Consider the following 22,646-nt stretch of genomic DNA (forward strand, 5'->3'; position numbering starts at 1 on the left):
AGGGTTTTGCAACAATTGCATAATTCTAAGTAATCCGGGGAAAAAGAAAACCATATTCCTTTGTAAACGTCATGTCTGGTGGCCCAAGATGCTTTCTAATGTCAAAGCCTATGTCCAAGCATGTAGTGTCTGTGCTCACTGTAGATCGTCTCGGTCCGCCCCTTCTGGTACTTTGCTTCCTCTGTCCATTCCTTTGGCTCCGTGGACCCACATGCCTATGGATTTCATAACGGATCTGCCTAGGTCTTCCAGCTGTATGGTAATTTGGATAGTGGTGGATCGTTTTAGTAAAATGGCTCATTTTATTCCACTTCCGGGATTACCGTCGGCTGGAAAGATGGCAGATCTGTTTGTGAAACATGTCTTCCAATTACACGGGGCACCGGAAGATATTGTTTCAGATAGAGGAGTTCAGTTTATTTCCCGTTTCTAGCGTTCCTTCTGCTCCCGTCTAGGGATTAGGCTGTCATTTTCATCTGGTTTTCACCCAGAGACTAACGGGTAGACAGAAAGAACGAACCAGACCCTGGAACAGTATCTCCGGCGTTTCGTGTCAGACTGCCAGGAGGAATGGGCAGCTCACCTCCACGTTGCAGGGGTGGCTTATAACAACTCCGAACATGCCTCTACCAAGATGTCTCCGTTCAGGTGCGTGGGGGGCAGGGATCCAAGACTCTCCTCTCTGGCAGGGGCCTCCACTGACTCTCCAGTGGTGAATCAATGGTTCCAGGATAGACAGTCCATTTGGTTGTTGACGCAGAAGAATCTTCGTAGGGCGGTGGTGCAACAGAAAGAATTTGCTGACCGCCATCGCACTACGGAGTATAAGTTTACTGGGTGACTTACAAGGTTGCTCTTCCTTCGTCGATTCAAGGAGTGAACATCTTTCATGTATCACTGCTCAAATCGGCGGCCAAGTCAGCTCCCTTCATTCGAACTCCATCTCTGGTGGAGGTTCAAGGGGAGCTGGAATTTGAGGTCAATAAGATTTTGGATTCCTACTTTGTCCAGAGATTTCTCCAGTATTTGGCCCCATGCACACGGCCGTTGTTCACGGCCGTGTGCGGGCCGTGGAACCGCGGCCTGGATCCCTCCTGAGAGCAGGAGCGCACGGCGTCACTAGTTGCTATGACGCCGTGCGCTCCCTGCTGCCGCCGCAATACAGTACTACACTGGTATGATCTATACCAGTGTATTACTGTACTGTGCCGGCAGCAGGGAGCGCACGGCGTCATAGCAACCAGTGAGGCGATGCGCTCCTGCTCTCAGGAGGGATCCAGGCCGCGGTTCCACGGCCCGCACACGGCCGTGAACAACGGCCGTGTGCATGGGGCCGTTAGTGGACTGGAAGGGATTTGGTCCAGAGGAGAGATGTTAGGTACCTGCCCGCCAGGTTCATGCAGAGGAATTGGTAGCTACTTTCCACCGTGAGAATCAGGGGAAGATCCATTTGGAGTCTTCTCAGCCGCCTCCTCGAGGGGGGGTAATGTAAGGGAGTCTGCGGTTCTGGTTCCCTTGCAGGCAGATACAGTGGAGCGTCTGCATGGGCGCTGGAGGGGAGGGCTGCAGGGATCTCTGAGGCAGACTTGCCAGGCTGATGGCAATACGTCGCTGCCGGTCCTGCCTCGGGTGTCTCCTGCGGGTTCCGTTCCGGCGTCCATGCTGGCGCAATCCCATGCCCGCGACGAGTCGGTTGGGCGTCCGCGTGCACGCCAGAGGGGTGATTCGCAAAGAAATGCATGGCCGAGTGTGCGTGCATCCTATGCGCTACGTAGGCCACTGGCAGGTAAAGCATCTGTGCACAAATTCAAAGTTGATTAGGGATTTGCTGCACAGATGCTAATAAGTAGGATCATCGCATGACCTATGAGGTTCTGACAAGCAGCACTCTGTGATTGGCCAGCAGGTGTTTAAAAGGTTATCTTCCTGGGTGATCAGTGCTCACTGTTGTCTCTACAACCTGGGTTTATGCTGGTTCAGATGCACTAAGTTTGCGCCATGCATGAACTCTGTGTGTCTTCATCTAGTGAATGCCTCTGGAAACCTCGTCTCTGCTCTAGAGTTGCACCATGTATGGCCTTGGATCGGACCTTGGATACTTTACCATTTAATCCTTAGGTACCTGGTTTCACAGACTCTTCTGTATGAACTTTAGCCTTGTCTGGCTTTTCTCTGGCGTTTTCCCACAGAGGTTATTTGGACTACATTATTTCTGTATGATTTCTGGCTTGGACTTTACTGCTGTGTTTTCAATAAATCCACGTTTGTTCAAATCTTTGTCTGGTTGCTTGGGGTTCTGCAGCATTGCACCTATTGTGTGTGATACTGCCTGATGAGCTGTGCATCTAATCCTATTCTGAGTGATACTGTCTAATAAGATGCGCATCTAATCTCATTATGTGTGAAACTGCCTGCTGAGCTGCGTATCTAATCCTACTATGTGTGATACAGTGGCTCATTTTACATTCCCAGGGTTTTCTGTCTCTATCATTCTTACAATTCCCTCTAGAGAGGAAGGTTTTATGTTAAGGAACAGATCTGAGCAGGAGGTCAGATGGAGGGAGAGATAAGAAGTTCCTTGCTGGGTGCAGGTGTTTTAGGCAGTGCAGGAAAATAGGGCTAATAGTTGTGGAAAGCAGAAACATTGCTTGCAGTGTATATTTCATTAGTTACAATTCTGGTATAATTTGATTTTCTGCACTTAGGAGGTTTGCTTTTTGGATGAAGACCAATGTCTCAGAAGAACTAAAGCCTTATATTTAGGCCTCTTTCACATGGGCGTTGAGGTAAAAAAGTGCGGGTGCGTTGCGGGAACATGCACGATTTTTCCGCGCGAGTGCAAAACATTGCATTGCGTTTTGCACGCCCGTGAGAAAAATCGGCATGTAAGGTAACCCAACCCGAACTTCTACACAGAAGTCCGAGCTTGGGATCGGTGTTCTGTAGATTGTATTATAGTTATAAGGGAAAATAATAGCATTCTGAATACAGAAGGGGATAGTATATAAATACATAGTAATAATTTAACTCACCTTAATCCACTTACTCGCGTAGCCCGGCTTCTCTTCTTTGCTGTGTACAGGAAAAGGACCTGTGGTGACGTCACTCCAGTCATCACATGGTCCATCACATCATCTTTTACCATGGTGATGGATCATGTGATGGACCATTTGATGACCGGAGTGACGTCGCCACAGGTCCTTTTCCTGTACACAGTAAAGAAGAAGATTTTCACACAGCCCCATTCACTTCTATGGGGCCTGCGTTGCGTGAAAAACGCATAAAATAAAGCTTGCTGCGATTTTCACGCAACGTACAAGTGATGCGTGAAAATCACCGCTCATGTCAACAGCTCCATAGAAATGAATGGGTCCTGATTCAGTGCGGGTGCAATGCGTTCACCTCACGCATTGCACCCGCGCGGAAAACTCGCCCATGTGAAAGGGGCCTTACACTTCTAGGTGTGAACAATAGAGGAGGGGCTGGATTTAACTTAATCAAGGACTAATCAAAGAACAGCTGGATACAATGGTGAATAGTCAGAGCAAACAAACAGCTAAGAGACAGGACATGGAGACTGGAACCTTGACATAAGCAGTAAATATGAGGCCTGGACCCTTAGATGACAGGAAATTTGTGAGAAGCTATAATGCTAAATGCTAACATACCAGGGCTAAACCCAGCCGATTTTTTTCAGCCAAAGCCAGAAGTATGAATCCTTACTTTAGGCTTCATTCACATGTCCATGGTGTATTGCGGATCCGCAATACACCTGGCCGGCACCCACATAGAAATGCCTATTCTTGTTCGCAATTGCGGATAATAGGACATGTTCTATTTTTTTTCTGGAAACGCAGACCGGAAGTTCAGGGGCACGCTCTGGAAATGCGTCCCCATAGAGAATTAATGGGTCTGCACCCATTCTGCACAATTGCGGAACGGATGCGGACACATTCACGGACGTCTGAATTGAGCCTAATTTCCTATTATTACTCGGGAATCGTTGCGTTGCTCGTTATTGAAGGAAACCTTCTATTACATGTAGTGATCTCCTTCATACTATTGGAGGAGCAAACACTAATGCCATCGCTCCTCCCCATATAGAATAGGTTGGGAAAGGGTTAAATCACTCACAGTCCCAAAGTTGCTTTTTACACTTCTGATTGTAAAGTAAAAAATTTTTATACCTTTTGCTATATTATTTTATTTACTGTCCTGTGTTCATTGTGCCTACAGTCATATTTTTACTTTGCAATTAAAATATAAAAGTCAACAGATAAAAACAAATAAAAAAAATGTAAGGGGGACAAAACCAGTGGCATGTAGTGCTCTGTAGAAAGTGTTTGTTTGTTTTTCATTTTTTTTTCTTTTTTCTAAATAAGCACCGCCTCAGGGACCTAAGATAATAAGAATGTTTTTTGTTATGTTTTCCAATAGCAACATGAATGGGCTTCTATAACTTATTTATGGGAGAGGCTTAACTGTGATAAGTGGGTGAAGCGCCTCCCCTGACCTAGCTGGCTGTGTTGTGCCGGAAGCCAGGAGCGAGGGTAAGCCTAGTAGTGGGCAAAGATAGACGAGGAGAGCAGAGTAGTGACCAAAAGCTTTTAATTCCACTCAGAGGGCAAGACTACAAAACGCCTGGGAAATCTCTACATTCGGATTCGGTATGTATCTTGTGAAGCAGGAAGAGCGCCAACGACCCATGCATTTGATCACGTGCGCCGGGACCTCGTTTTTTCATGTTGAGGACGCGGCCCCTATTCGGAGAGAGTGTCCTGTGATGGCCAGTCGGTTATGGCTGAGACCTGAGGCAGGACACAAACTAAATTGACGTCAGGGGCCCCCCACGCCAAGGAAGCAGCGGGCCATCTAGGGGGGCATCTTGCAACAGGGCTAACAATTGACGGAGGACTATGACCGGCCACCAATCGTTCGAGGTTTAAAACCTGACCTCCGAGGGAGGCCCATGCTGATTGGCCTTCGTGAAAGGGAGCCAGAGGACAAAAATGGTCATGGGCCCAGGACAACTGCCGCACCAGCAACCCCTGACGTTTAGGGGAGGTGCTGGTAAACTCACCTGGCCTGAGGAACCCGTAAAACCCGAGATACATGGCTGCCTTAATAATTAAACTAGGAGAGTGCCCAAAAGAATGTCTATCCAGCGCGGACGACAGTCTCCCAAACATCTTGCCGGAGACAGGCTTTCTACGGGCGGTAGGGGCATCCCCGCACCTCTGGATCCCCCTAAGGGCTGCCTTGACTGCCTGCACTGAAGAAATGGAACCTCCATTTGGATTATGAAGCATGGCGCAGTGCTGTATCCCCGCTAGGTACAGCCCGATGGTGTTAAATGACAGCCTGAGATTTGCGGTGACAGTGGGCTATGAACGCCAGGGTGTAGGAGACATCGTTCAAGCCACCTGTGGGTGGGACCTTGAAAAACGTTGGAAACCTTGACGCCGGCTTGGTAGTTTCCTGATGGTACGGGAAAACCTCTGAGCGTTTCAGGCAAATATATTGGATCCTGACCAATTCAGGCAAATGCGAACAACCTGTGGGAAATAAGACCTGAGCGATTTCAGGGAAATACGTGACCTGAGTGAATCAGGAAAATACATAGTAACATAGTACATAAGGCCGAAAAAGACATTTGTCCATCAAGTTCGGCCTGTCATCCTGCAAGTTGATCCAGAGGAAGGCAAAAAACCCCTGTGAGGTAGAAGCCAATTTTCCTCACTTTAGGGGAATAAAAATTCCTTCCCGACTCCAATCAGGCAATCAGAATAACTCCCTGGATCAACGATCTCTCTCTAGTAGCTATAGCCTGTAATATTAATACATACACCCTGGAAATACCGTCAACCTGGAAGAGACAGGAAAATACAAACCTGAGCGATTCAGGGAAATACATGACCTGAGTGATTTCAGGGAAAATATGTAAAACCTGAGTGACGCGGGTAAATACATAAAACCTGGGTGATTCAGGTAAATACATGAAACCTGAGCGATTCAGGGGAATACATGAAACCCGAGCGATTCAGGTAAATTAGACCTTGGGATGCTTCAGATTTCAGCAGCATGGACACAAGCTTCTGTGTCGTAGAACAAAGTGAAATCATTCTACACTGTGAATTTATATACATTAATAAACATCTGCTAATAGCCTGTGTCTATCATGAGGAAGAATCCACAGAAAAATGAGACCCAATAGGTTTGTTGCTTTATTCTCTTAAGCAATGTGTCATGGTGCATTGTGATTTAATGCTTGACAGAGTTTCTAAATGTACATTTATGGGCCCAGGCCTGACGGAAGCACTCCGGCGTGCGCTCCAAGCTGGAACGCACGCCGAACACGTGACCAGGCCCAGGCCTGGCCGAGGGATTCCGGCGCGCGCTCCAAGCTGGAACGCATGCCGAACACGTGACCAGGCCCAGGCCTGGCCGAGGGATTCCGGCATGCGCTCCAAGCCGGAACGCACGCCGACCACGTGACCCAGCCCATGCCTGGCGGCGGATTTCCGGCGTGCGCTCCATGCTGGAACGCACGCTGGCCTGCAGCGGAGCGTCGTGTGGAGAGGGGGGACCCGCGGGCCAGACCCTGCCCCCCTGCTGTCTCGGGGGGGAGTTGGACGGGAACACAGGAGGGAACCAAGAAAAGAGAGACAAGAAAAACAATTTGGGGCAGAAATGTGTATCGGCATGCGTTCCACGCTGGAACGCATGCCGACTCAGGGAGCCAGAGGTATGTGACCGCGGCTGATGGAGCCCTTGTGGCGCATTGTTTGCACAGAATTACCTCTCCTGAAGACGTGACGGCAGCGTATGAAAACGAAACGAACGAACCAGATGAAAGCAACTCACGACGTGCACGGATGCCGTACCAGAGCAGGCGACTCCCTATCCAGGTGTGAACAGAAGCGCCCTGAGGAGCTGGGGGCTGGAGCTTAAGAAGGTAAGATGCCCCTCCCACAAATTCAGGCTGACTTTTCAGCCTTCCACTTAGGCCTCTTTCACACTTGCGTTGTCCGAATCCGGCGTGTACTCCACTTGCCGGAATTACACGCCGGATCCGGAAAAACGCAAGTGTACTGAAAGCATTTGAAGACGGATCCATCTTCAAAATGCTTTCAGTGTTACTATGGCACCCAGGACGCTATTAAAGTCCTGGTTGCCATAGTAGTAGTGGGGAGCGGGGGAGCAGCATACTTACCATCCGTGCGGCTCCCGGGGCGCTCCAGAATGACGTCAGAGCGCCCCATGCGCATGGATGACGTGTCCATGCGATCACGTGATCCATGCGCTTGGGGCGCCCTGACGTCACTCTGGAGCGCCCCGGGAGCCGCACGGATGGTAAGTATGCTGCTCCCCGCTCCCCACTGCACTTTACCATGGCTGCCAGGACTTTAGCGTCCCGGCAGCCATGGTAACCATTGAGAAAAAGCTAAACGTCGCATCCGGCAATGCGCCGAAACGACGTTTAGCTTAGGGCCGGATCCGGATCAATGCCTTTCAATGGGCATTCATTCCGGATCCGGGCTTGCGGCAAGTGTTCCGGATTTTTGGCCGGAGCAAAAAGTGCAGCATGCTGCGCTATTTGCTGCGGCCAAAAAACGTTCCGTTCCGGAACGGAAGACATCCTGATGCATCCTGAAGGACGGACTGTCCATTCAGAATGCATTAGGAAAATCCTGATCAGTATTCTTCCGGCATAGAGCCCCGACGACGGAACTCTATGCCGGAAGACTATAACGCAGATGTGAAAGAGCCCTTAACTGGTAATCAGGCCTCAGCCACAAGACAGGGAAATACAGGAACTGGAATCCATCGGCCCCTCCCCCACCTCTCTTTTCTCAGCAGTGGCTGGAGTGTATAGTATGTGCACAAAGCAGAGCTCCTTATCTCTGTATAACATTCTATACAGATACATACAATGGCTTCATAGATAATATCACACAAGGTAGGATTAAAAAAACACAGGTCAGCAGACAGTATCACACTCTATACACATACATATAATAGCTTCATAGACAGTATCACACCTAATAGGATTAGATACACAGCTCAGCAGACAGTATCACACAGAATAGAATTAGAAACACGTGAAAGGATTAGATACGCAGCTTAGCAGATAGTATCACACGTGGTAGGATTAGATACGCAGCTCAGCAGGCAGTATCACATGTGGTAGGATTAGATACGCAGCTCAGCAGACAGTTTCAAACACAATAGGCTTACCCACACGACTCTGCAGACAGTATCACACATGGTAGAATTAGATACACAGCTCAGCAGACAATATCACACAGAATAGGATTAGAAACACAACTCTGCAAACAATATCACACATGATAGGATTAGATGCACAGCTGAGCAGACATTATCACACGTGATAGGATTAGATACACAACTCAGCAGACAGTATCAAACACAATAGGCTTGGACACATGACTCTGCAGCCAGTATCACACATAATCGGATTAGATACGCAGCTTAGAGCAGTATCACACATAATAGGATTAGATACACAGCTCTGCAGACAGTAGTATCACACATCATATGATTAGATACACAGCTCAGTAGACAGTATCACACATGATATCATTAGATACGCAACTCAGCAGATAATCAATAAGTATTTTAAATGTCATGCAAAAATTGGGGTGTATATACTGAAACCCAATGTGTCTGAATTGTATTATGTACAGTACAGACCAAAAGTTTGGACACACCTTCTCATTCAAAGAGTTCTTTATTTTCATGACTATGAAAATTGTAGATTCACACTGAAGGCATCAAAACTATGAATTAACACATGTGGAATTATATACATATCAAAAAAGTGTGAAACAATTGAAAATATGTAATATTCTAGGTTCTTCAAAGTAGCCACCTTTTGCTTTGATTACTGCTTTGCACACTCTTGGCATTCTCTTGATGAGCTTCAAGAGATAGTCACCTGAAATGGTCTTCCAACAGTCTTGAAGGAGTTCCCAGAGATGCTTAGCACTTGTTGGCCCTTTTGCCTTCACTCTGCGGTCCAGCTCACCCCAAACCATCTTGATCGGGTTCAGGTCCGGTGACTGTGGAGGCCTGGTTATCTGGCGCAGCACCCCATCACTTTCCTTCATGGTCAAATAGCCCTTACACAGCCTGGAGGTGTGTTTGGGGTCATTGTCCTGTTGAAAAATAAATGATGGTCCAAATAAACGCAAACCGGATGGAATAGCATGCCGCTGCAAGATGCTGTGGTAGCCATGCTGGTTCAGTATGCCTTCAATTTTGAATAAATCCCCAACAGTGTCACCAGAAAAGCACCCCCACACCATCACACCTCCTCCTCCATGCTTCACGGTGGGAACCAGGCATGTAGAGTCCATCCGTTCACCTTTTCTGCGTCGCACAAAGACACGGTGGTTGGAACCAAAGATCTCAAATTTGGACTCATCAGACCAAAGCACAGATTTCCACTGGTCTAATGTCCATTCCTTGTGTTCTTGGGCCCAAACAAGTCTCTTCTGCTTGTTGCCTGTCCTTAGCAGTGGTTTCCTAGCAGAAATTCTACCACGAAGGCCTGATTCACACAGTCTCCTCTTAACAGTTGTTCTAGAGATGTGTCTGCTGCTAGAACTCTGTGTGGCATTGACCTGGTCTCTAATCTGAGCTGCTGTTAACCTGCGATTTCTGAGGCTGGTGACTCGGATGAACTTATCCTCTGCAGCAGAGGTGACTCTTGGTCTTCCTTTCCTTGGGCGGTCCACATGTGAGCCAGTTTCTTTGTAGCGCTTGATGGTTTTTGTGACTGCACTTGGGGACACTTTCAAAGTTTTCCCAATTTTTCGGACTGACTGACCTTCATTTCTTAAAGTAATGATGGCCACTAGTTTTCCTTTACTTAGCTGCTTTTTTCTTGCCATAATACAAATTCTAACAGTCTATTCAGTAGGACTATCAGCTGTGTATCCACCTGACTTCTCCACAACGCAACTGATGGTCCCAACCCCATTTATAAGGCAAGAAATCGCACTTATTAAACCTGACAGGGCACACCTGTGAAGTGAAAACCATTTCAGGTGACTACCTCTTGAAGTTCATCAAGAGAATGCCAAGAGTGTGCAAAGCAGTAATCAAAGCAAAAGGTGGCTACTTTGAAGAACCTAGAATATTTTCAGTTGTTTCACACTTTTTTGTTATGTATATAATTCCACATGTGTTAATTCATAGTTTTGATGCCTTCAGTGTGAATCTACAATTTTCATAGTCATGACAATAAAGAAAACTCTTTGGTCTGTACTGTACATTTGTAACATGTAATGGGACTGTTAAAAGTATATTATAATCTCTGCATAATACTGTGGTTGGTGTGTTATTTTGAATATAATACTAGACTAGCACTGTATACTGACACCAAGTGTATCTAAATCATAGCAAATAGAATTGTAGTGAACAATGGCACAGGTCAAAATATATGGTAATCTTTGAACAGTAAAAAAAACAAAAAAAAACATCTGTTGGAGGGATTTGTTTAATGTATACAATATATTTTTTAGATATGTTAAATGTATGACAAAGACCTGATGTGAACCCGGCCAAATTTCACAATTGTAGTTCCATTACCAGGTCTTTAGCTTAAGTTCAGGTATTTAGCTAGTAACACAATGCGCCACCTACTGTCTGAACGTTGTATTGCAATTTATCCAATTTAGCTATAACGTCATTTTGTGACACACATCTCAGGACATGTTGAGATAAGTGATCAGTTAAATGTGGACACATCTGTAGGTGCTTTACCTCTTCCCTATAGTCAGACTCGTCATTGTCACTGGGCAAGCAACAGGTTGAAGATGTCAGTAAAGACCCCTGCAAGCTGCTCAGCACATGCTCGAAGCACACATCAAGGAATGCCGTCAGGGCCAGCAGCCTTGCGAGCTTTGATGCTCCTCGGTGCGTTATGGACATCTGTAATAGTGAGAGTGAGGGTATGGCAGTCATCAGAGGGTAGGGTTTTGACAAACTTTTCCTTGTTGACCTTGTCAAAACGAGCGTAGAAGTCATTTAGCTCATTGAGGGAGGACACAGTCATAGATGTCTGTGTGAGATTGCTGAGCTTATAGTCAGAGATCTCCTGAATGCCAAGCCACATGCATCATGGGTCAGAGTTAACAAAGTGTTCCTCAACCTTCAGCTTATAGCTGTGCTTGGCCTTCTTGATGCCCCTCTTCAGTTTTGCCCTGGACGTACTGTAGGCCTGAGCGTTACCTGATCTGAAGGCATTGTTACGTGCCTTTAGTAGAAGCATCACTTCCTTGTTCATCCATGGTTTCTAATTTGGGTACATTGTGATCTGCTTTTCACATTGTCAATTGTGATGTTAATGTATTCCAGTACTCAGTATTCCAGTACTGAGTACTGTAAGAAGCAACAAGGGGCCGTCATTGACGGAAGATACGTGTCACCGAGGTTCCTGGCCTCGGTGAGGTAAGAACCGGATTTTTCCCTGAAGTGTCAGTTTTGCAGTTACAGTATGGCTGTAAAGCCGATCCGGGACGGTTCTTATTAGGAGCAGCCAAAGAGCAGGGTGGGTGGCTGTTTCCCAGGGTTCCAGGCCGTGTTTTGGGCTGGGATATAAAAACCCAGCCAGCACGTTTAGCTGTGGTGGATTATCCTCCATGTCAGAGAAGCTGGGGAGTCTGTGTCTTGAGAGCCACATGCTGGGGAAACAGGCCTTTAAAGCCTGCTGTGGACTGCGGGTGGAAAACTGCTGACCAGGTGAAGTTTTTTTGCACTGTGGACTTTGTGTGGTGTGAACAAGCACCAAAACTGAACACTGTTACTTTTGGCTTGTTTTTCCTTATGTGTGAATAAAACACTGAACTTTGCTTTACAACCTTGTTTTTGCCTCTGTACTGCGTCTGCTTACCCTGCCTACCAGAGCGAATCCCCACAGTACGTATAAGAGTCGATGTTAGTGTGAGAACGACAGCTGGCCTGAGAAGCAAACATGCTCCAGTCCGTGTCTTTAAACCTGTCCAGGAGTACAGAATCTACCCCCGCTGGCCACACTTTGATTGTCTTCACTGATGATTTCACACGGTTGATAAGCCGTGAATACTTGGGGTGAGAAACAAAGAAAGGTGATCAGACTGTACCAGGTGGGGGAGGGGTGTTGCCTTGTAAGCTCCAACAATGTTTGTCTAGACATGGTGCAAGCTTTTATCCCCTCTGGTAAGGCAGGAGACATGATTAAATTTAGGTAGCACTGACTTTAGGTTAGAGTGATTAAAGTTACCAGCTACAATAAATGCAGCTTCAGGGTGTGCAGATTGTTGTTGATGACTGCATGAAGTTCGTTCATAGCAAGCTTTCATTAGCATCCGGTAGGATATATGTAACTGTTATTATAGTGGAGGTGAACTCCCTCGGCAGATAGAAAGGTCTACACTTAACCATGAGATACTCTAGGTCAGCTAAGCAGTGTTTTCCAACAATGACAGAGTTTGTACACCAAACCTTGTTAACATAAATGCACACTCCTCCGCTTCTTGTCTTACCATAATCATCTGCTATTCTGTCCGCCCGGAGAGTATGGCGTCCGACCAGCTTGACAGATTTTCCGCTGTGTAACCATGTTTCCGTGAGTATCATGACATTACAATCCATAAGTGTCCTGTTGTCAGTGATCCAAAGTCGTAACTCATCTGTTTTGTTCACGAGGGACCGCACATTAGCAAGGAAAATGCTAGGTAAAGAAAGCCGATACAGTGTTAGCCTTAGCTTAGCTGTTAGCCCAACGTGCTTCCCCCACCTTTTTTTTTGCGGTCCCTGCGCCGTCTTCGAGCACTTCCGGTCGGCTGAACAGCCTGCGAAGTGTCAGGTGTTCTTCATATTTCAGGGTTGAGTCAAAGTTTGGGTGTCGAGTGTAAGATGTAAAATCGAAGCTGTTCTGAACAAACAGACCTAAAAATAGCAGGAAAAACACTGCTAACTTTCAAAATCTGAGGAGACACTGAGCCTCGCATAGTGCACACGTCGTCATCTTCAGCTCTGTGATTTCCGTGAAGTAAGGGTCTCACAGAGAGTTGGATATGGTCCCTTGGAGAAGGAGCTCTCAATTATTCTTACTTCATTCGTTCAGTGTCCAATTTCAGTACAAAAAGGAAAAAAAATATACACACTTCACTGTTGCACTTATTTGTGGTGAAAGAGTTTAGTGGCCTATTTCAGTACAAAACGAAAAATATATACACATTTCACTTCTGCAGTTATTATTTCCGTACAAAAACAAAATATATTCAGCGTTCACTTTTGCAGTTATGTGTTAAAACCTTTAGTGACGTATTTCAGTAGAAAAACAAAATATATTCAGCGTTCACTGTTGCAGTTATATGTGGCAAAACCTTTAGTGACATAGACGGTAGAAAAATATACATTTATTCTGCGTTCAGCGCCACGGTTATACATGGTAAAGCCTTTAGTTGTGTATTTTAGTCGAAAACAAAAAATGTATTCTTATAAAAATGTATCCTTATTAAGAAGGGGTCCACAGGTTTACGGAGGCAGCGGCGGTAGCAGTCAGTCAATGTGTAATGTTGTTGGTAAAATCACCTACTCTGCCGTGTCGGCAGTTTTGTGTACTGCCTCTGGAGGAGGTGAAAATAGCCATATGTAGAATCTGTGAGCAGAAGGTGAAGCTTGGCCAGTGTGCCAATGTTGGCACCACGGCCCTGCGTCAACATATGCAGCGTCACCATAAAGTGGCCTAAGAGAACCGTGGCTCCGGTGTGGTGGTCCAGCCTGCCGCAGCAACCGCTGCATCACCCAGGGGCACACCACACCAGATTTCAGGCAGTCAAGGCTCCACCACCTCACGCAAAGGGAGCTGTCTGTCATTCCCATCGACTGCTGGTCCTGATGCTCCTGCTCCTCCTACTCCTACTCCTCGTCAGTCATTCAGTCAGCAATTGATCACCAAAGCGATTGCCAAGAGACAACAGTATGCATGCATGCATCCAATGGTGCAGAAGCTGAACGTGCTGCTGTCTGCTGGTGCAGAGTCCCTCCCTTTCCAAGTGGTGGACTCTGCACCTTTCAGAGAACTGATGACTTGTGGGAGCCGAGGTGGAGAGTCCCAAGCCTTTAGTGATGTATTTCGGTAGCAAAAATAAATGTATTCAGCGTTCAGCGCTGCAGTTAATAATGGTAATACCTTTTGTGACGTATTTTGGTTGAAAAACTAATTTTATTTAGCGTTCAGCTCTGCAGTTATATGTGGTAAAATCTTTTATGAAAGTATTTCGGTCGAAAAACTAAATTAATTCAGTGGTCAGTGCTGCGGTTTTCTATGGTAAAATTTTTATTGACGTATTTCGGTCGAAAAACAACATTTATTCAGTGGTTAGCGCTGCGGTTATATGCAGTAAAATCTTTAGTGACGTATCTTGATGAAATTTGCGACCCTTCCGGGCTCAAAGCTATCTTGACGCTTTGTCTTCTCATTGTCTGTAGCTACTAGAGGCCTGATCATGCCATGCAGGTTCCCTCAGAAGTTCCTGGGTCGATGAGCAGCCGATACCGCACTTGCATCAATCTTGACAGGATTGTGTGCACACATATCCCTCTTTGCTATCGCAAGTAATAGAGATGACTTATCAGAGTTACAAAGAGCGATGATTATTGGCTTTCCTGCCAAGGGTGGCAGTAATTATGATACTGCACAGTTTGTGAAATGTTTGTGTGCTGCTGTGGTGAAAGTGTACCATGAGTGGACAAATGGCACAATTGTGAATAAGTGACATAGAATCTGCAGAGCACCACTCACCATTGATGTGAGAGGTGAAGGTCGGCTACAAAGGTGCAAGATGGCAGACTGGCACATTACAGTGGAGCAGCTGACCACCAAAATGAACCAGGGGGCTATCAGATATGTGTCTAAACTAACAGTTCAATGAACCCTACTATGGGGCTAAAAAAACAGACAGATGGCCAATGCACCTCTGCTAATAAAGTTGCATTGGCAGAAAAGGGTTCAATTTTTTCCAGCAGTATTAGAATTGGACCTTTGCTGATTGTCCAAAGGTTGCCTTCTCTGAAGAGTCACATTTTATGCTTCATCAAACAGATGGAAATTGGCCTGTCAGGCGCAAAATATCAGAGAACAAACACTCTGTAACCATTACTCGAAAAACACATGCTGGTGGTGGCACTGTTATGGTCCGGGGAATATTTTTGTGGCATTCTCTGGGGCTAATCATGCATATGAAAGGCACTCTCAACTGATTTGGGTATGAATTAATCCATCCTTGCAGATCACGCACACCCATACATGCTAATTGTCTTCTCTGGGGCGGAAGGGAACCTCCAGCAAGACAATGCAACATGTCACACAGCTAGAAATGTCCGACATTGGTTGGAAAAGCATGACCAAGATTTCCAAGTACTACCCTGGCTTGCAAGTAATTCCCCATATTGAACCCAATTGAGCATCTATGGGACTACTTTGGTCATCATGTTTGTCCTATGGATCCTTCCCCACATACTTCCAGTATAGCTACATATCAGCCCTGGAGTCACACAAGGATAGAAACACAGAAGAGTTGGGAGGTGGGATGAACACAATAAGGCTTGTCTCTGGTTAGCTTTATTAGCTTTGCCCCCACTCTTCAGCTACCACACACTGAATATCATGACACTTAACAGCAACAAGACTCTGTGCAAGCAGACCCTTGTACCCCTAGTGGGTGCAGAACAACACGCCTTTGTGAAAGTAAAGAGACCTTACTGTGTAATCCCGACATAGTAGTGACGTCAGGCGGGGCTGCGAGGTTCAATTCGTCACAGCCCTTAATACAGAAATTATGAGAGCCCACCAAATCATTACAGTAATCACTTAATCCAGACCGCTGTTCAATATGAGTTAAAGTGGTTTTCTGAGTTATGAAAAAAGATGTCCCCAAAGGCAGCATCTGTGATAAAATAATAAAGCAATGTATACTCGCCTATTTCATCCCACAATGCTTCCAGTGTTGCTGCTCTGATCCTTCCTGCCAGGCTTTGGTTTTTTTTAGCTGCAGTGATGACATGTGTGCATACTCAATGTGACTGCTTCAGCTAATCATTAGCCTCAGCAGTCACGTGCCATATACTGCTGAGCCTAGTGATTAGCTGCAGCGGTGTCCGGGGTATATGAGAATATACATTACTACAACCAAGATGAGAGGACCAGAAGATCACAATTGTAATAGCATAGTCAATGCCTTTAATAAAATCATGTCAGACTCTTGCTCAGTCTGATGAGCCTCGGAAGCTGGAACAGTAATGAGTAGTAATGAGCATTGAGGTCTAGAACAATAACCCCATAAAACCCTAACCCAAACCATATCAAAATAGTGATCCCAGCCCATGATTCAGCCTTGGTTACATTAGGGACTCCAGTGATGGTCATAGTCCAGCAGCCCCTAATTTGGTGGAGGATGGAAAATGGTATGGGGCTCTATTTTAATGCCATCATAGCATACAAAAATATTTTACACAATTAAATGTTTCCAACTTAGTGGAAACTGTTTCAGAAAGGTCTATTCCTCTTCCAGCATGACTGTGTATCTGTGAATAAAGTGAGGTGCGCACAGACCAGAGTATCCTGCACAAAGCTCAGACCAACACCATTGAAAACCTTTGGCATAGATTAGAATGTTCTTATGAGCCAGAACTTTTTGTCCAACAAATGAGCCTGACTTTCTACAGATTCACTCCAAAATCTTGTGCAAAGCCTACTCAGAAGAGCCACAAAATGGGATTCAATTCTACATTAACACCCATGGTTTTGGAGCTGAATGTCCCAAAAAAAAAACTCATATAGGTGTGATTGTCAGTTCTCCACATTACACTGAGAATCTTAGTTCTCATCAGCATTCAGCCTTTCCATTCTTGTGCTCCATTATAGGAACAGAAGAACGGAAAGGACGGATTTGGCACATAACTGAGCTGAATGGAGCCTACGGACCCAATAGACTATACCAGTATTAGTATTGATCACGAATATTCGAATTACAAATTTTTATCGTGAATATAGGTACTTGAATATTGTGATATATTCATAATTTCGAACATTCGAGATTTTTTTATTGCAAGATATTTTTATTTTTGTAATGCGAATTTTCGTAATGCAAATTTTTCTTGCAAATTTTTCCAATTGCCGAGTAAAAACATGATTCCTCCCCGCTTCTTGCTTGTGGGCCAATGACTCATTGGCCCACAAGCAAGAAGCAGGGAGGAATCATGACTTTAAATGGGAAAAATGATGAATATTCTAAAAAAAACAAATATATAGCACTATATCGAATATATTAGTTTTTTTTCGAATATTTGCAATATTCTAAAACAAGAATATATAGCAATATAGCGAAAATTCGAAAAAAAACAAATATAGAGCAATTTAGCTAATATAGTGCTATAATCTTCTTTGTCTAATAGTTGTAATTTTCTCATCTGAAGTTCAGATTGGAAAAGAAAAACTATTGAAAAAAAAGATTATAGCACTAAATTAGCTAAATTGCTGTACATTCGTTTTTTTTTATATTTGCTGTATTGCTAAATATTCTTGTTTTAGAATATTACGAATATTCGAAAAAACTAATATATTTGATATAGTGCTATGACTCATTGGCCCACAAGCAAGAAGCAGGGAGGAATCATGTTTTTGCTCGGCAATTGAAAATTTTGCAATAAAAATTTGCATTACGAAAAGTCGCATTACGAAAATTTGCATATTACCCGATTATTACCTTGTCGATTTTTCGAGTAAAACAATTGTAGAATATAATGAATATTCGAATTTGCGAATATTCGCCAAATATTCTACAAAATATTCATAAAATATCGAAGAATTTGAATATGACCCCTGCCGCTCATCACTAATTAGTATTACAGTACTTCAAATCAGCTTTCCTGTTCCTCATCTTAGTTTAGTACAGCACCTCCTTTGTTGCATTTTCCCTGCACAGCTGGTGGCCCATGGTGTAGTAAAAAGAGTAGGGAAAACTTCGCAATTTTTAGATTTAGGATTGGTGGGGTTCCCAGCAGTCAGACCCAAACAGATGAGGAATTGATGGCATATTTTAGCAATGTGCCCTTTGATAAAGGGGAGAGGAGTTTGGATTGGTACAGTAATTTGAATTTGGAAGAAAAGTGAAGTATGCCATTTTAATTCTAGCCAATAATGGCCATAAACCTTTAGATTACAATCATCTTCACAAATAAAACATGCTGTCACAGTGACTTGCACTGAGGAGAATTATTTACATTATTACACAAAATGACACAGTCTATAAAATGTATATTTTTCTCCTTTTTAGGATTCCCAACACTAAACATGGATCAAAATACCCTAAATGACATAGAGTAAGTACTTGCCCTGAAAGAATATTTGCTTCTCTGCATAGCATCCAATCATTAGGGCAATGTATTATTTTTTTACTTTGTTATTTAGCATATGCTTACAAATAATAATGGAATATATGCGTGTGTCATCTTTATTCCTCTCAAAACGACTGCAGACCCCATTATCAGTATTGTTGGTCAGATAATTGGGGATGAACTTTCCTACGAATCTAAAGGTGCAGCCGATTACCTGATGAACCAGTAAAATGCTAGTTTATCGGATGAAACAGTCGTTTGTGTAGGCAAGTAAATTATCATTTCTGGGAAGCAGATTGTGATGTCTAAACAGCTCTCTGTTGCCCTGAAACAATGCAGCTTTATGAGGTTGAGCAATAGTCGTAGAGTTTGCTCCTTCTCATACTGTGGAGGTGATGCTGCATGTAAATGCAGACCTTCACTCCCAAATGAATGAGCAGATAGCTGTTGGAAGGAGCACTTCCTTCTCGATAATCGTCTGCTCAGGCCATGTAAACCCACCATTAATTTTAGCAATCTCTAAATGCTTTTTCATTCCTGCCTGTTCTCAAATGAATTTGCAGTGGTAATTTATATTTAAACAAGTAAACATTTTTCTGGCTACTATGTATGATGTAATAGAATTCCCACCAGCTATTATGTACTGTATGTCATTTCTATCAATCTATTAGGGGTGGACATGAGCCGCATGTAGAATCAACAAAATCCAGCAATGTTGGTAGCAGACCAAGTGCAAAATCCATCTACAGTAAGTATAGCTATTACAAAGTTATGACATTTACTTACCATCATACAGTCAGGTCCAAAAATATTGGGACATCAACACAATTTTAACATTTGTGTCTCTAAACACCACCACAATGGATTTCAAATGAAACAAGATGTGCTTTAACTGCAGACTGTCAGCTTTAATTTGAGGGTATTTACATCCAAATCAGGTGAACGGTGTAGGAATTACAACAGTTTGCATATGTGCCTCCCACTTGTTAAGGGACCAAAAATAACAGGACATAATAATAATCATAAATCAAACTTTCACTTTTTAATACTTGGTTGCAAATCCTTTGCAGTCAATTACAGCCTGAAGTCTTGAACGCATAGACATCACCAGACGCTGGGTTTCTTCCCTGGTGATGCTCTGCCAGGCCTCTACTGCAACTGTCTTCAGTTCCTGCTTGTTCTTGGGGCATTTTAACTTCAGTTTTGTCTTTAGCAAGTGAAATGCATGCTCAATCGGATTCAGGTCAGGTGATTGACTTGGCCATTGCACAACATTCCACTTCTTTACCTTAAAAAACTCTTTGGTTGCTTTTGCAGTATGCTTTGGGTCATTGCCCATCTGCACTCTGAAGCACCGTCCAATGAGTTCAGAAGCATTTGGCTGAATATGAACAGATAATATTGCCCAAAACACTTCAGTATTCATCCTGCTGCTTTTGTCAGCAGTCACATCATCAATAAATACGAGAGAACCATTTCCATTGGCAGCCATACATGCCCACGCCATGACACTACCACCACCATGCTTAACTAATGAGGTGGTATGCTTAGGATCATGAGCAGTTCCTTTCCTTCTCCATACTCTTCTCTTCCCATCACTCTGGTACAAGTTGATCTTGGCCTCATCTGTCCATAGGATGTTATTCCAGAACTGTGAAAGCTTTTTTAGATGTCGTTTGGCAAACTCTAATCTGGCCTTCCTGTTTTTGAGGCTCACCAATGGTTTACATCTTGTGGCAAACCCTCTGTATTCACTCTGGTGACATCTTCTCTTGATTGTTGACTTTGACACACATACACTTACCTCCTGGAGAGTGTTCTTGATCTGGCCAACTGTTGTGAAGGGTGTTTCCTTCACCAGGGAAATGATTCTTCGGTCATCCACCTCAGTAGTTTTCCGTGGTCTTACAGGTCTTTTCGTGTTGCTGAGATCACCGATGCATTCCTTCTTTTTAGGAATGTTCCAAACAGTTGTTTTGGCCATGCCTAATGTTTTTGCTATCTCTCTGATGGGTTTGTTTTGTTTTTTCAGCCTAATGATGGCTTGCTTCACTGATAGTGACAGCTCTTTGGATCTCATCTTGAGAGTTGACAGCAACAGATTCCAAATGCAAACAGCACACTTGAAATTATCTCTGGACCTTTTATCTGCTCATTGTAATTGGGATAATGAGGGAATAACACACACCTGGCCATGGAACAGCTGAGAAACCAATTGTCCAATTACTTTTGGCCCCTTAACAAGTGGGAGGCACATATGCAAACTGTTGTAATTCCTACACTGTTCACCTGATTTGGTTGTGAATACTCTCAAATTAAAGCTGACTGTCTGCAGTTAAAGCACATCTTGTTCGTTTAATTTCAAATCCATTGTGGTGGTGTATAGAGCCAAAAAATTTTGAATTGTATTGATATCCCAATATTTATTGACCTGACTGTATATACACCATCAATCATCTGCAAATAATAGTAAGAAATATGAAAAAGTTAGCATAATTCACCAAGCATACAACCTTAATGTTTAGTGGAATACTTTGTGTACAGTTTAGTGGATATGAAAAAGCAGATTTTTTTCTGGCTGTAAGGACTCATAAACATGGTCAAGTTATGGCCCGTATAAGACCTCTCAGTTGTAATGAGCATTTATACAGCATATGCATCCAGGGACGGACTGAGCATAGCCCCAGTGGGCCGATGCCCAGGGCGGCTCCCAAGCCCTCCTCATGGCCGACAGCCTGGTACATAAAGATCTGATGCTATCAGCATTAATTAGTGTAGGAGCATCAGGCACTTATGTACCTGGCCAATGGCCGCAGTGCCTTTCTGAACTCAACTTTATTGCAGTCCTTACAGGGCCGGTTTTAGACAAAATGTGGCCCTGGGCAAAATCTAAAGTGGGGCCCCAAATCTTGTAACAATGTACTAGCAACACAGTTACATCCTGTCGATTCTGGCTCTTCCTCACAGTTTTTCAGTACACCCCATAAAGATCCTCACACAGATCTGCACCTTCATGGCTCCAGAATATGCCACATGCCCCCTCCCTCACAGCAATGAGTTCCCCTCCCTCACAAAAAGCTACAGAAATGGAGCGGGTCATCATACAGCATGTCCCCAGGACTTCACTGCACACCACTAGACCCTCCCTCACTATGGTATTTGGTTCTATTGTGGCGGTATTTTGTTCTGCACTATGGTATTGCTGGCCCACCTACTTCTGATGTACCTGCCTACATGTGTTGGCAGTGCCTTCTGTCAATTTGGACTGGTCTACAACATGGGGCTCACTTTTAGTTTTTTTTCTAGGGCAACTTTAAGTCACCAGTCCACCCCTGTATGCCCCTAAAATACATAGTTACATAGTTACATCCAGAAGTTTAGACTGCTCTCTATAACTTAGAAGTGAACTGCACTCCCCTTATCAGACCCAATATAGATTGGAAATCCGTGCAGATGGAAGATGCCGTTAATGAACATTTTAGCTAACTGACTGGCAGAGTGGAGCCCAGACAGAGGTATAAAATGAGCCATTTTAGAAAAAGCAGTCCACTACTACCCATATAACCGTGTATGTAATAGAGGGAGGCAACTCTGTCACAAAGTCCATGGCAATGTGCTGCCAAGGAGCAAAGTAAGCAAAAGACTAGAATGGGAATAAGCAAAAGACTAGAATGTTTATTCTGTGCACGCATCGTACAGGCTGTGACAAAGTTCCGGATGTCTTCAAAACATGGGTGGCCACCAATATTGAGCAGTTAAATTAGCAGTTTTATGCTGATTTCCAGCAATTTGGAAGCAATTGCCCCAGGACAGAACTTATTTTCTTCTCGGATTTAGATACAAAGGTTTTACTGCGAGGAATATCTTTCTAATGGACTTGAGTGCAGAAACAATGTTGTGGTTTCTCCTCTTGATATGCATAATAAAAAAGATCTTGACAGAGCATCTGCCTTTACATTTTTGTCTGTAGAGCAGTAGTATAGTAAGAAATTTAATAAAATAAAAATAAATAAATATCATCGGGCTTGACGGTCATTGAGCAGACTGAAGATATGTCAAATCTCTGTCTCTAATAGAATAGTTACGTTTAGGAGTTGTAAAGGCTTTACAGAAGAACCCATACTTTAACTTCCTGCCCAAAGCTTTTTGAGTTAGAATGGCCCCTGCCCCTGTGAATGATGTATCCACCTCCAAATATAAATGTGTGTAATGAAGCTCCGAAGCAAAGAAGAAGG

At 44.1% G+C, this 22,646-nt stretch overlaps 1 protein-coding gene across 5 annotated transcripts in view; it reads left to right on the forward strand.

The window, feature by feature from the left end:
• The window catches only part of EPS8L3 (EPS8 like 3), a 244,681-nt gene that overhangs the window by 56,464 nt on the left and 165,571 nt on the right, over positions 1-22,646 (forward strand). For 4 of the 5 annotated variants that reach the window (XM_044286110.1, XM_044286109.1, XM_044286108.1 and 1 more), the window contains exons 2-3: positions 18,351-18,396; positions 19,083-19,159. In XM_044286110.1, coding sequence (XP_044142045.1) covers positions 18,368-18,396; positions 19,083-19,159 — 106 coding nt within the window. In that variant the 5' untranslated portion in view covers positions 18,351-18,367. Of the gene's footprint in view, positions 1-12,598; positions 12,635-18,350; positions 18,397-19,082; positions 19,160-22,646 lie in introns of those variants that run through there. The other variant, XM_044286111.1, reaches the window with a different exon arrangement.

The sequence above is a fragment of the Bufo gargarizans genome, chromosome 3, assembly GCF_014858855.1.
Source record: "Bufo gargarizans isolate SCDJY-AF-19 chromosome 3, ASM1485885v1, whole genome shotgun sequence".
Lineage (NCBI taxonomy): Eukaryota > Metazoa > Chordata > Amphibia > Anura > Bufonidae > Bufo > Bufo gargarizans.